Below are 15127 nucleotides of genomic sequence, written 5' to 3' on the forward strand. Positions count from 1 at the left end.
GGTGTATTGCTGCAGGCTCATCATGGCTGTGCCTCTGAGCACTGGTTGTGTGAAGTTGTATGATTATCATGAGAAAAGGTCTGGAGAAAGGTGTGCTCACACAAACCAGTGGTGCTCGGTTACTGCTGCTCTTTGCTTTCCCTTAATGGATAGACACGATGGCAGCAGCCACCTTTATCCAGGGTGGAATAGATGGGGAATACCTCATCCAGGCAGCATCTTGTCTGCATATGCATGGACAGGTCTCCACATCTGCTGCCTGGATGTGGGCTTCTCTTCAGAGCTGTGCTTAAATTTAGGAAAGTGAGTCAAGAGAGTAATCCAGCTAGCAGATCAGATGCCAAACCACAGTTCCTTTGCATGCACTGTGGCTGCATTGCATGAATTGCTTCTCCCTTCTCTTCCCTGAAATTTTGTCCTTTTGCTGCCAGGGGCACACTTGCCATGGCACAGACTGTCATGGTCTGCCCCACTGGCAGAAAACTTGCTTTTCCCTCTTTAGTGGCCCACACCTTTTATTGCTCAGGGGGGTTTATATCATGTGTCAGTTAAAGTTCACATTGAGTTACTTATGTGCTGAGTCTAAGAATGTTAATGTTTTTCAGGTTTGCTTCTTGACTCTTTTGGTATGCCTTTCTTCTTACTGTTGGAAAACTCTTGAGCATATTGAGGCATATGAAACAGCATCAGTGATGTCAGTTCAGACAATCCTGAGTGCAGACACAATACAGAGATACCTGAGTTTCTCCTGGGAATCTAGAAGAAGTGAGGTCTTGGAGAAACCCAGACAGAGAAAAAAAAAATCAAGGAGGACTGAGCAGGAATCTAGAAGAAACAAGGGCAGAGGGAGATAAGGCTGCAAATGCAGATGGGCAGTGGTAGAAGCCCTCTTTGCCTTTGCAGCATAAAGCAGTGATTTGAAAAGCACATAATGCCATTGCTAACAAAGAAGAGGAGATCTAGCTTTAGAAATAGAAGTGAGAATGATTCCTCCTACAGCAAGCACACAAAGTTTTCATCTTCCCACTCACACCACTGCTCTACCAGCATGCAGCCCTGCTTGCATCCTGGCAATTTGTACCCTGGGTTGAGTGAGCTGGGAGACTAGAAATTGAGGTAGAGGAAAGTGAAACAGCTGAACCCCTGCTGATGGCAACACTCCCCACAGTACAGGTCTGAAGGCAGTCCTTTCCCTCCTAGCTTGAGCCTTCTGCTTCCCTGTCTTGAGGGGGAGGAGAGATTTGTGAAAAGATTATTTAAAATTAAAAAAGGTAAATAAAAATTGTCAGTGTCTGTTTATTGGATGAGCAGCTTAAACATCCTTATCCAAAGCAGCTGTAACCTAAGCAGCCAAAGTCCACTTGAGCTAGGGCTGAATTTGGCCCATTGTCTCTCCTTCACACCCACAGTACAAATAAAAGCTCCAGCTTCTTAGCATTTGGTGGGAGGGAGGAGGCAGGAGAGCCACTGGAGTGTGATGTAGCATTGACAGTTGATGTGCATTGGTTGAGAATCTGTGCCTCTCGTTACTGGTGCGTGCAGCAGTATGACAAGTCACTGGGAGACAGGATGCTCTTTGTTAGGAGTGGAACATTATGATGTGTGGGGGTCTTTATGGCAGAGTTATGGAGCAATGTTGACTTCTGATTAAGGGATGGGGAAAAAACAGTGTTGCCCTGAAAGCTGGTCTGGAATCCTAAAAAACTAAATCTTTGGCAGGCGCTACATTCAAAGAGGTAATTTTACATCATAACAATGGTGGTTTTTTTCTAATGTTGTTTAAATAACTTGGGGCTCTGTCCTTCTGAAGTAGAAACAGCACAGTAGCCTGAAGAGCTTCTGCTATCAGTGAAATCTCACAGATAAACTAGACAAAAATGATTTCTTTGCTACTTGAAAAACAGTATTTACATTGCACTTTCCACCAGAAGGAGGCTATGGACATGTTTAAGTGGTCTTCTAGAGTCTCTCTCATCCTCACAGAACAGCAGCTGGGTCTGCAATAGACACAAGTCACTGTTCAACACTGCAAGGCTGCAGTTTGGAGCAGCTTAAGGCAAATTTAAAAAAATATGAAATCCAAATAATATAGCATATGATCCTGCAGAAGTTAGTTATGCAATTGGAGTTTAGCTAGAGCTAGTAACATCTGTGGAGTTTTAATAAGTGCAACTGAATCTTCATAATTCTCAAACATCCAGGATGTCTCTGGATGCTTCCTATCACTGGTATAGTATGTTTTCAAAAGTACCATTGCTGCATGGGGCACATATCTAAGAGTGAACTAATTTTAGACTAAGAGTGAATTAATTTCAGCTTGAACTCCATTAAAACCCAAAGTTTAATAGGTAGAAGCAATCTCATTTCAGAGTAGATATGCTCATATGGCAATTTTGTTGTTATGTCAGTTTAATTTGAAGCATTACTTAAAACTTTCTTGTGAAGGCAAATCCTTAAAAAAAATCACTTATGTCTGTGGGCTCATATATGTTCTTGATACAATCTAAGATAACTGCAGGTTTTTGCCCTCACACGGTGACCAGTGTTGCTGGAGGATACCTTATAAGAAATGTTGTGCAAGTTAATAAGTTTAGGGAAGCATGGCCAGGTCAGAGAGTGATCTGGAGTGCAACATTTTGCCTGTGTTATCATTTCCTGCAATTTCACATTTTCTGGTTTACACTTAGAGTGTGGAAGACAATAAAAATTACTTATCCTAAGCACCTAAATCTTCAGATCAATGTCCATGCTAGAGAAGACACAGTTGTTTTGAATATGTATTTTCCAGTTGATGAGCAAGCACCTGAACTTGTTTCCAGCGGCATTAATACTTCCCATTGATTTTGGTGATTTCCAGTTGAGCCACTGATGAGCACTTCTGTAAGTGCAGGCTAATCCCCAGCTACACCTGATCCCAACAAAACCCCCTGAGCACTAAGCTGTCGTGCCATAAGTATAATGCAGCTCCATTTTTCTTCTCCAGCAGGGTGTTATGTTCTAGTGATAGAAGAACTGAGCCTGCTCTCCTAGTTTGTAAAGCACTTTGGGATCCCTCCAACTGTAACGTGAACATTGGTGGGCTGTAGTTCTCTCCCATCTGGGTTTCAGTTCCAGAGCATGAGACTTTTTCACTTTCTACTTTTTTTTTTCCCCCTGCCTTTGTGACAGAGCACTCAGCTGCCCTTTGTGAGCAGCTGTTCTGTTTCCCTGTCTGCCTGCAGCGGTACCCAGGCAGCTGCAGCCAAAGGTTGCCAGAGCAATGCCCAGCTTTGTTAAAAAGTAACAGGATTGGGAAAGAGGGGAGGGAGTAGGAAAATTCGTGACCTGGAGTAGGTTCTACAGCACGCTGTCAGTGGGTGCTGAGGGACCTGGGTGAGCTCCGTGTCCAGCTCGAGATACGCCTTCTGTGCAGGTGTCCCAGTAGGATTTACCTGCTGACTCAGGGAAAGCTGCTAATCATGAGGTGATGCTGAAGTTCTCTGGGAAAGGAAGTGTTGCTGACAGTGACAAGCAGCTTATGTGCATGTCTCATGGAAACTTAAATGTGCGTATGTGTGCATGCGTGTGTTCGTTCAGCATCTGTTGTCCGATACTCTGTGACTCACACAGAGGGCGAGGTGTGGCTAAGAACAGGCCTGTGACGTGCAGTGTGACTTTTTTTTTTTCCCTCTTTATAGGCAGCTTTCTTGTGCATGCCAGGGCGTTATCTTTATTTGTCCATTCTTGGGTTTGTGTGCATATTTTTCCAGTAATGATGATAGTGTTTGTTTTGTGGTCCCACCTTGAAGCACTTACTCATTAGTGAGGAGCAATTCAATGTGCATGAAGCTATGCAATATATTTGTGGCGTGTCAGGATTTCAGCTTTTGCTCAACTTAAGATTTCTTTTCTTTTCCAGAAAAAGGCATGGCATACAATTAAAACCATGGTTAACTTACCAGTCATCAGCCCCTTCAAGAAACGCTACTCATGGGTGCAGCTGGCTGGGCACACAGGTGAGATGGCTATCTTCAGTGTGTTTGTCTCTGGAGTGAGGATGACTGCAGCATGGAGAACAGTCTTTCTCTGTTTCCTTCCTTCCTTCAGGTAGAAAGGAAGCAGGCAATATCACACAAATCTGTGACCTAAAATATCCAGTTGTGGTGTGGATAGGGAAGTGGGAGTGACATGCCTGAATAATGAGATCAGCAGGGAAGCAATGGTCAGACTCTGGAGAAGGGCCAGGCTTGTAAGGTGACATGTGTAAAATACTTGTTAGGGGGAAACAAGAGGTTGGGGAGCCAAAGCCCTAATCTGTCTGGTGCCTTGGTTGCAGTATGGCATCATTTTTCCTGACTGAGTAGCCAGTAGTTAGTTCTCTAGGGGGAAGGCTTACTGTCCACTCCTGGATGTGCTTCAGCCCTGGAAAGGACAGTGTTTCTAATACCACTCCAAACCCCTCATCTGAATGTAGGTCCTTGGGTGGGAAACAAATAGGAAAATTACCTTGTTGACCATGTGTTTGCATTGTGAGTCTGTCATTGTTCACTGTACGAGTGCAAGGAGCAGCTCAGTTGGTTGGCTCTAGTTTTGTGTCTGTAAAAACTGGTAGGTGTGCTCCTGATGGAGGCTTACTTTCACTTGTAAGGTAAAGAAACAACAAAGAGAAGTCATCGGGTTTGTGCCTCTCGTGCTTCATATAATTCCTGTGCAGTGCTGGTGGGGGTTTATTAGTACACATGTGGGCAGGCACCCACGCTGCATCGTGCTGTAATGCAGTACTGAACCACCTCTGTGTATGCTGATGCCCTAATATGGTGCACTTCAAAGCTGTGCTGAGAAATTTACTGAGCCCTAGAAACTGAGTAGCTGCATTTTGCACAGTGTTGTTGTTGGTCTGATTTGTATCACACAAAGTGCCAAGATGACCCAGTCTTAATGCAGTTTTTGTCACACAAGTGTGGAGTTGGCTTCATCTGTGTGGAGTGAGGCACTGGTCATGTAATCACAACCCTTCTGGAGACTTATATATTAGGGTGGAAGAGGAGAGTTAAGAGTTTAATAGAAGCTGATTAGGAGAGATACTGTTACAGTTTCCTTTTAGCAGTGTTCTGTGGCTGGGTTTACTCCATCCTTTCTGCAGCTGTTCTTCTCTGATATGACAGGTTTTATTCTGAACTAGAACCTGGGCTGTTACCAGCCTTGCCCTTTTGCCAAGGCAGTGCCTGTTGTAGGATTTGTCAGAGAAGAACCAGTTTGCAATGGCTGAAGGATCCCGCTGAGGTAAAGGTTGAATGTTATCCCCAGGGTTAATGAGGCTCCTACTTTGGTGCCCAATTCATTTTGTCTCAGTTAAAGGGTGCCTCTGAATGAAACGTGCACTTTCCTCAGATGCTGTTGGCAGGTTGCAAGGATAGGAGAGCGTTTGGAAACTCTGGACAGGTGGAGGCTGATTACTGCTGATTGTGGCCTCTGCAGATGTCATTTGTCCTGGATACCATTCAGACACAGGGCTGTAAAAAGCACAGTCACCCTCCAGGCTGTACCTGCAGAGCATTAGCAGATAAGCAGGTTTCCAGAGGAGGGGCAGTACCTGCAGGCAGACGCAGGCGCAGTCACAGTGTGTGTGTGTGTGGAAAGGGCAGTGCTTGGCTTCTGGCTGGTTCTGGCTGTTCAAGTATCACTACTGACTGCACTGCCTCTGTCTGGACATGCTCAGCAGGTGTACACACCGTGTGTGGGGATTAAGGACAAAGCCAGTGCTGGCAGTGTTATGCAGCTTTAAAATAGCCTGTCAGAGGATTAATGATGAATTCTGGCTTGTGGCTTCTTCCTGTGCATTTTAGTAAGTATAGTACTTTGTTTAATAACCTAACAAAGACTAGTATGGAAAAAAATCCAAACAGCCCAAAGGCCTGAAGCAACTGCACTCATTAAAGCCATAAATTCTGACATGGGAATGTGTCCAAACGGACTTTCACTGCTAACAATTGTTTGTCCTGTGTGTTTTATTTTTTATGGAAAGCATCTTATCTCTTCTCTTCAGGGGAAATCTTTAACTGCTGCTATGATAGATGAAACTGGAATGGTGGGGGAAGGGGTTTTTTTTTTTGCTTGTCAATCTTGTCAGCAAGTGTTTGATTTTCTTTTTTTAGGGAATTTCAAGGCAGCTGATAGTGGGAAGATTCTCAAACGCTTCTCAGAGAATGAAAAGGAGTGTTTTGAGCGATTGATGAAAGATCCACTACGCTCCTGCGTCCCTTGCTTCCATGGTGTGGTGGAGAGGGATGGCGAGAGCTACATCCAGCTGGATGACTTGCTCACTGATTTTGAAGGGCCAAGTGTGATGGACTGCAAGATGGGGATCAGGTGGGGTGAATGAAAGAGAATGTACTTTCTCTGCATTTGAAGGAAGGGAGACATGTGGTCATGCTCTCGGTCACCTTGGACAGCCTGAGGACAGTATCTCCCATGACTGCCAGTTTGTACAAGGGTTCTGGAAACTGACTGATCTATATTGTCAAAAACTATCCACATCAAGAAGTGTTCAGGGGTGATTTAAGACAAAGTTTCTCTGCAGTGGCCTGATAATACATGGGAAAAAATGACATGATTTATTCACTGCCAGTTCATTGAATCTTTGTGTATGCAGTGATTCAGAAAGTCTCATGAAGTAAAATTTCCATCTCCCAATGCAAATGACTGAGTAGCAGTGTGAAAGCCCATTTCCAATGCTTGAATGAGTCTTTGCTGGTATTGATCTTTTCTTTAAAGAGTCGACCATTTGCTCAGGACTGACCTGTGTTTTTCCCTACTCTGACGTCTTGAGGTGTTGCCATCTCTTTGTTCTCCAGGTCCTCACTCTCTTTTCCATTAATTGTCTGTGATTAAGACAAAAACATCAAAAATACTATCTAAGCATAACAAAGAGAGAGAGATTTGTTGAGATCCTGGAGTAAGGTAACAGTACAGAGAAGTCTGAGCAGTCATAGTAATCTTTCAGCTGGGATGTCTGCTCAGATGCTCAAGAGTTATTGTCATAAATTAGTTACTCTACTTACAGGAGTACAGATACGCCTTTTCAAATAGATGCAAAATTTTAAATTAATTAGAAAGATGTACCAGTTCTTTTGAACTGGTATGTTCAGAAGAAATAGGAGAAGGATTTTCAGCAATACACATTTTGTTGAAAATAGGTGACATTCTGGCAGTGAGTGACATCATCTCCTAAATGCCATCCTGGTTTGTTACGCTGTGATGAAGAAGGTAAACTTCATGCACTTGACAAAGTGCAAGCTTTAGGAATCTAGTGGAAATTAGAAAACATGGATAGTGCCCTTCTAATAGCTACCAGATTAACAGATTGAGTGATAAGAGCAAAATGTGGAAGTTTTGTGTCCCTTCACCTTCCTGTTCTTAGTTACCTCTTCTGGTTTGGAACTACTCTGATAATCTGCTTTACTCTAGTTTTTCCTATATGAAGAGTGATGCTGTCTTTCACTGAGGTGCATTAAGTAAAACTTACACTTTCCTAGGCCTAAAAAAATTACCCATGACTGTTTTAAAGTTTTTTGAGGAGAGAGATTGCAGTAATTCTTCAATAGCCCTATTTTGTTGTTTTTTAAATTTCATTAAATGTGATCTCTCCTACCTGTCCTCTGAAAATGCAGTTCTATTTTATGGCACAGTGGGAATTCAGCTTCCTCCAATTCTGTAACCAGGAAATAATCATAACTTGTAACAGTAAGTAAAGGCATAGTTAGAACAAGAAGTGAATTAGAATTCCTGATTCCTGGGGCTGTTTCACTAAATATGCCTGTGTACTGTGTACACTAAATATGCCAGTCATTGCTCTGTGTACTTTGGCTTCCCCGTATGCAAAATTGGGGCAATGATAAGGCTTATTTTCCTGGTTGTTGTTTCTTGAGGCCAGTTTGTGAGCTGTAAAAAGAAATGCTGAGGAAGTCCTTAAGGATGTGTTGGGATGTGATGTTTGCAGAACATACCTGGAGGAAGAGTTGACTAAGGCACGAGAGAAACCAAAGCTGCGGAAGGACATGTACAAGAAAATGATTGAAGTGGATCCTCTTGCTCCCACGGCTGAAGAGAACGCCCAGCACGCTGTCACCAAACCCCGGTACATGCAGTGGAGAGAAACCATCAGCTCTAGTGCCAACCTGGGCTTCAGGATTGAAGGAATTAAGGTAATTGTTTCACCTCTGCCTGTTCCTCAAGACTGAACTTTTTTGGTTAATCAAACAAGCTTGTGCACATGAGTAGCCAGCTTTTCCAAAGGATCATGTGAAAATGCACTAACTGAAACCACAGAGTTCACTCTGTTGCAGTACTAAAGCATTCATTCTAATTGTAACAGAGAGTGTCAATCAATTTAAGCTTCAGATACACATCAGCCATATTTGAATCAGCTACAGAGACCTTACAGGAAGGACTCGAGGAGGTACGCAGTGCAGATAGAATGAAAATGAGACTGTTGTAAGGAGGAATTCAGAACAGGAGTATTAACTCCCTCTCTGCATGCAATTACTTTTTTTATCCAGGAACTATACATATTTATTCCAAGTGAATCACAGTAAAGTGGTTTTGTTGCAATTACATTTATTGGCAAGGCACGTTAAAAGCACTTGCTTAGATACTCTTGGGATCAAGGAAATCACTTTTTCTTTTAAATACATGATGAGATCCAGTAGAGCTGGAGCTGGAATAAAGCCAGAACAATCCAAAATGAAATTTCTCCATCAGCCAAGTTCACCTGCTGTTCTTGATGGATAAGTTTGTGTCCCTGTACCATTCCTAGGATACTACCTTACAGCCGCAGTAGAACCTTGGCAATTTTCTTTCCTACCCATTACTTACTTATCTTTTATAGAATCATAGAATAAACTGGGTTGGAATGGACCTTAAAGATCATGTAGTTCCAACCCCCATGCTGCACTAGACCAGGTTACTCAGAGCTCCATCCAACCTGGTCTTGAAAAATTCCAGGGATGAGGCATCCACAACTTCTCTGGGCATCCTGTTCCAGTGCCTCACCCCACTTGCAGTGAAGGTATTTTTTTAATACCTATTCTAAACCTACTCCCCCTTTTAAAGGATCCCTTGTCCTGTTACTGCCTGCTCTTGTAAAAAACCACTCTCCATTTTTCTTGTAGGCTCCCTTCAGGTTCTGGAAAACCACAGTTAGGTCACCCCAAAGCCTTTTCTTTTCCAGGATGAAAAAACACAGTTTGCTCAGTCTTTCTTCATGGGAGAGATTATCCATCCCTTTAATCAATTTGGTGGCCTCCTCTGCACTTGCTCCAACAGGTCCATGTCTGTCTGGAGCTGGGGACCCCAGAGCTGAATGCAGCACTGCTGGTGGGGTCCCATGAGAGAGGAAGAGATGGGTAGAATCCCCTCCCTTGCCCTGCTGGCCATGCTGCTTTGGATACAGCCCAGGACACAGCTGGCTTTCTGGGCTGCGAGCACACATTGCTGGGTCATGTCCAGCCTCCTATTCACCAGCACTCCCAGCTCCTTTTTGGCAGGGCTGCTCCTGATCTATTCGCCCCTCAGCTTGGATAGTTACTGGGGGCTGCCCTGACCCATGTGCAGCACCTTGCACTTGACTGCCTGGGGTTCCCATGGGCCCACCTTCGAGCCTGCCTGTGTCCCTCTGGATGGCATCCCATCCTTCAGGTGTGTCAACTGCACCACTCCAGAATCTGGGTTAGTTTTCTTTCCATTTCACAATTCAAGCACATAGAAATAAGGTATAAAAGACTAAGGTGATGCTGCTGAACAGAGGCTTTTTAAATACCTCTTTCTTCTCTCCTTTGCTTTGTGTCTTCTCCCTTCCTTATTTACAGATTCTCTTGCTGTGATACTGGAACCGGGGCTCCAAGCTCATGCGGTGCTGGCCCCTTGTGTGCTGTGCCACCCACTCCTGGCTGTTAGATGCAGGCATCCTCAAGCAGGAACTGTCTGGGTGGTAGCTGAGTAGATGATCTGGCTCCAGTCCAGCCAAACCAAAGGATCCTGTCTTGCCCTTTAGCCAGCTAATGATGTTATCAAGATACCTGTTTTATTCCTGTACAGCTTATGTCTTTGTATGCTCCCCTGTGTCATGGAATCAGAAACCCAGATGATCCTGAGGGTTTTCATGCGTGTTCTTGGAAGGATAGTTGGTGAGTGAAGATGTACAGTCCCAGAGAGAGACTGAGCTAAAGGAGAACATGGAAGCTTCAGAAAAACCTCCTGGCTTGTTCTTTGTGGATTTATTTCTTGTCAGAGGTAGGAGCAGTATGACTGTGTAGCGTTTCCCTCTGTGGAGACACTGCTGTAACTGTGCACAGAATGAATACTTAATCCTTGACTAAGTACAGGAAGTACTTTGGAGCACATTTCCTTTCTCTCTATCTCCCTGTGCTGTTATGAGGAATGTAGGTATCTTTTTAAAATTTTTTTAGATGGAGAAAGGGTGGCAGAAACTAAATTGTTCAGGCAATACAGGTAGTCAGTACTCCCTACAATGTTCCACTGAAGCTGAACTGTATATCCAGTTCTGTATTTTTGCAGAAATGCAAAGCCATTCTGCAGGGATCCCCATTTTGGTAAGAAACCCTGTAAAAGTCAGTGGTGCCAGCTAGTGGTTGATGGGAACCAGGGGATGTTCTCCCTGACTGGACTGAGAACTCCTGGAATTAGCTGATGAGGTATGTTCGGTTTGGTCATTCTTGCCCTCTGGCTGCTTGAATAAGAATCAAAAGCAAAGAAAGTGAAATTATAAGCCTTTCTGTGAATTGGCTACTGATAAATGAGATCTGATTCACCATATGCACTCCTGCAGTAATGGGGTATCTTTTATCTTTGGGTTGATCCATTTCTTATCCTTGCCTTGCTTCTGGATCTCTGAAATCAAGTCAAGTTTATTTATGGGATTTGTCACTTTTCCTCCTACCAAAAATATTCTGAACCATTTGGTTTCCCTACAATTGGAACCTGTTGCTCAGTATCTTGTGCCTGCCTGATTCCAAATGCATATTTCCTCTCTGGCAGAGACTGTCTGAAGGCCAGGCATTGCAAACATTTTCTCTATAATACTAAGCTAATGCCTGGGGCTGAGATTTGGGATTTCTGTCTTCCCATTCTGTCAGCAAATATTTGTGCAGTTTGAAAAGTTACTTCTTCCTTTGGTACCATTCCTTTAGCTGTAGATCAGGGATAGCCATTTTCCCAGGAGGATAACAGATTTGATTCCTAAATCTTTGTGAATCCCTTAAGTTAACCTAGAGCCCTTTAAGGGAAGTCTGCAGAGGGCTCTGAGCAAGACCCAATGGTTTAAGATGAATGGCACTATTTTATGGAGCTTGCCCACTTTCCCTTTGGTGAGCCATGTCACTGTCACATCTAATAAGAACTGGCCCACGAGCTGCACTGTGTGACAGAGTACTCTGCTGTGCAGGAGTGTATGTGGAGTCCTTAGCAAAGGTATGACTTCAAGGAGTGAGTCAGGCAAGTGCCTCCTGAGGATCAAGTACATGCAGGGCCAGCACGGTTTAGAATACTGGGGTGGTGCCATTCAAACTCTGGATGTTGTTTACAGCAAGTAAAGACAGGCAGTAATTTTGTTTCCTGCCAACCACTGGAGAGGAGCAAAATCATAAAAGTGTTAAAAAGGGAAGCAAGCAGCTAGTTGGTCCAGACACGAAAGGTTAGCAAGGGAACACCAAGCAGCTATTCTAGACATTGCTCTACAATCTGCAGCATAGGGAGAAATTATTTTTAAAACAACCTTGCTCCAGTGAAGAGGTAAGAGATGAAGTTTCAAATTTCTACGCGCTCCTGAGTATTATCACACATCAGATCAGATGGATTCTAACTTTCACTGCCTACCTGCTGAACTGCTCTGGCATAACTTGCACATCTCCTCAGGCTGACATGTGGCACTTGTATCTGTCCAACAGCCTTGGAAGCAAATTCTCTTGCATGAGAGATCTGGAGTTTTAGCATTATTGAGTTTTTTCCAAGTATGCATTAGAAACAAAGTTCAGCTGTGGAATAGTGTTTCACCTGCTGAGTGAATTTGTCATTTTCGTGTAGTGACTTAACATGTAGGAGACAACATATTTTATTGGCCTGCTGATTTACTCACAATGAAAATGAGAGATCGGACTTAAACAATGGAGAGGAAAACAGTTTGATAATCCTGCAGGCTTTTAAAGGATTTTTGTTACCAATTGTAATAATTGCTGTATTTTATGTGCATATCCTAAAATCTCCTATTCGTGTCTCTTGAAGCAACAGGGATGCTCTTGGAGACATGCATATTCATATATTCTGTGTTTACAAATACCTCCAATTAATGCACTGCTCTTATTTACTTGTAGCTCCAGAAGCACATAATACCACCTTTTTTTTTTCAGTAGCAGGATGCTTCTGTACTGAATCTTACTGCTAGCACAAAAATACTCTGAATTGCTCCAGGACACACTTAGAACAAGCATGCCTGCACTGTCCTTTGCCAAAATTCATTCACCTGCTTTGTCACTGCTAGCATTGCAAATCCCAGGTTGTTCCTGTCTGCAACAGATTTCTGTTCTGTGACTTCTGTGTCACATTATATGTTCAAAGGTATATTTGGAACTGAATCAGAAACAACAGAAACAGCAACAAAAACCACCACCACCAGTAGAAAACCCAAATAACAACAAAAAAAATCCACACCAAAACCCCCAAAAGAAACCTTCAGACTAAAAGGACTAATAAAATTCATTTCAGAAATGTTCCCTCACACCCTCAGCCAGGGTTTCACCAGCCAGACAAGACTACAACCAAAGAGGTCTCTGTGGTTTGCCCCACTGAATTTGCACTGCTAGAACTGATGTGAGAAAACCCTCCTGCAAGCTGGTAATATCATGAATTGTTTCCTTTTTTTTTTTTCTGCTTGTACTCAACAGGAAATAAACTGCCAGTGCCATTTAAAGCTATCCAATCAGCTTTTGTATCTCTTCTCTTCTTCTTGCTTGGTTTCTCTTCCTGTTCAGTTACTTACTTTCATCTGGTTAGCAAGGGCTGAGCTGTTGCTGGTTCAAGAGGATTGAGTGATGAGGGGAAATGATATGATGCAGTATAAATAATCTCTCTGTGTGTGGGTTCTGTGCAGAAGGCGGATGGAACATGTAACACAAACTTCAAAACAACGAAGACGCAGGAGCAAGTTCTACAGGTTTTTGCGGAATTCATTGAGGGCAACACAACTATTCTGGTGAGTCTGAGCTCTTCAGGTACACTGATCTTGGACCAATGCTCTTGCTTCAGGGCCATGCTTTCTTTGGTACAGGAAGTAGGAATTAGAATCCCAAGGGGGTAAGTGGTTTTTACTTCCAGTTGCTCTCAGGAGATGGGATGGACATGGGGACTTGGTGGTTGTGAGAAGTTGACTGAGACCAGTTTTATCAGCTCTTGCCAGGAGCTGACCCCAAATGCCTCAAATGCTATCAAAATGTCATTCAAACTAACTAACTTATGGCTTGCCATCAGCTTCAGTCATGGGTGTTAGATGCATTAGATGGGTGATATCTAAGCAAGGATTGTGTTGGCAGGAGAACTTGTGATTTGGGAATTCAGTCTGGAGAAGATAAAACCAGATTGTGGAGGCAGGAAGTGGGATTGGTGACTAGCTGTGTTCCCATGTGTGAAAATCATCTCAAAGAGGAATTCCTGTGTGCTAATCCATGGGTAGCACAACAGGCATGTGGTAGATGGCATAACACATCTCTTGTCTTTGGAACTTCAAAGGATGCTGTAATGTTTTGCTGCAGTGTGGAAGCCATTATGAAGGCAGACTAGCCCTTCAGGAGGAGTGTGCTTGGAAGCTCAGGGCAGCCTTAAAAATCTGCACTAGAACTTTGTATATTAGGCCTTGATTCATTTTATTCCCCCTCTGCCCCCACCATGATTGGAGCTCCTTGTTTCTCTAATACAATTTCTTTCTTTTCACTTTGGGGAACTGGAAGATTTTTAATTCCTTGAAAACTTTTTCTCTTTATAAAAAAAAAAATAAAAAAATTTGCAGAAATCCTGATGACATCCAAATCAAGACAGATAAATATGCCTGGTGTAACACATGCAGCAGATGAACTCCAGTCTGTTGATTCACTATGAAAGCTTGAAATGTATTTTCAGATTGACTTTCAAATGATGAACCTGTTGTTTTGAAGGACCTCTAGCCTAAAATGAATATGATCTCTTATTTATATTGACTCTTGTAAACAGATTATCTTTATTCAGTTTTCAATGAAACGTTTATGGGTTGTTTTGGGCTTTTTTTCTCTTCTTCCAGAAAAAATACCTCAAACGTCTGCAGGAAATTAATGTCATTCTGGAATCCTCAGACTTCTTCAAGCGACATGAGGTGAGCAGTGAGTGTAAAGCTGTGGAGGTGCATTGCTTCTTCGTTTGTCACTCAGGTGTACTTCAGAACAGCCTGCTGTATGAGTAGAAGGGGTTTTGTGAAGGGAAGGGAAAGCTAATGCATGTTGACAACACAGATACCACAAATCCTCCACCACAATGATACAGAAGATTAAACTAGTTGAGGAATAATAAATCCTCCTGTCTTTATGACATCCCAGCACTTATAGCTCTGGGCCACTGCCCAGAGTAGTTTATTAGTACCAGTTTCATATGTTTTTTTCTAACCTAGATGTGTTCCAGTGGGAATTTACAGGGGAATGGCATCATGGAAGTTTGCATTTGGTACAGTAGCATTCAATTGTAGTTTGACAGTGAAGGCTGTATTACTTATAATGGATTTATGTTGAAATACCATTTAATTCTGCTGTCTGTATTCTCTGTGTGCTTTGCTGTGCAGAAGGCATCATTAGCATTAGAATTTCTCCTTGTTAACAGCTCAAGATTTTGAGATTAGACATTTTATTTTACCTTGTTGATGCTCTCTTATCACTAGAAATATTTTTGTTAATCATGGGTCGTGATCTGTCTTTGAAAGGAGTTATTGGCCTTTGCTGAATTGCTCAAATTGAGACCTGATGCTAAGTAAGATGAAGAATTGCTTTTCTTCCTGTTTTCTACTGAGCCCCATTTCTTATCTACCCTCCCATTTGTACTTTACTGATTGATATGGTTA

At 42.9% G+C, this 15127-nt stretch overlaps 1 protein-coding gene across 4 annotated transcripts in view; it reads left to right on the top strand.

Annotated features, from left to right (window-relative positions):
• Window positions 1-15127, top strand: part of ITPKA (inositol-trisphosphate 3-kinase A) — a 39636-nt gene that overhangs the window by 20186 nt on the left and 4323 nt on the right. For 2 of the 4 annotated variants that reach the window (XM_059849480.1, XM_059849481.1), the window contains 5 exons: window positions 3899-3995; window positions 6135-6348; window positions 7979-8183; window positions 13142-13243; window positions 14321-14392. In XM_059849480.1, coding sequence (XP_059705463.1) covers window positions 3899-3995; window positions 6135-6348; window positions 7979-8183; window positions 13142-13243; window positions 14321-14392 — 690 coding nt within the window. Of the gene's footprint in view, window positions 1-3898; window positions 3996-6134; window positions 6349-7978; window positions 8184-10074; window positions 10270-13141; window positions 13244-14320; window positions 14393-15127 lie in introns of those variants that run through there. The other 2 variants (XR_009486929.1, XM_059849483.1) reach the window with 2 other exon arrangements.

Source organism: Haemorhous mexicanus, chromosome 6, assembly GCF_027477595.1.
Source record: "Haemorhous mexicanus isolate bHaeMex1 chromosome 6, bHaeMex1.pri, whole genome shotgun sequence".
Lineage (NCBI taxonomy): Eukaryota > Metazoa > Chordata > Aves > Passeriformes > Fringillidae > Haemorhous > Haemorhous mexicanus.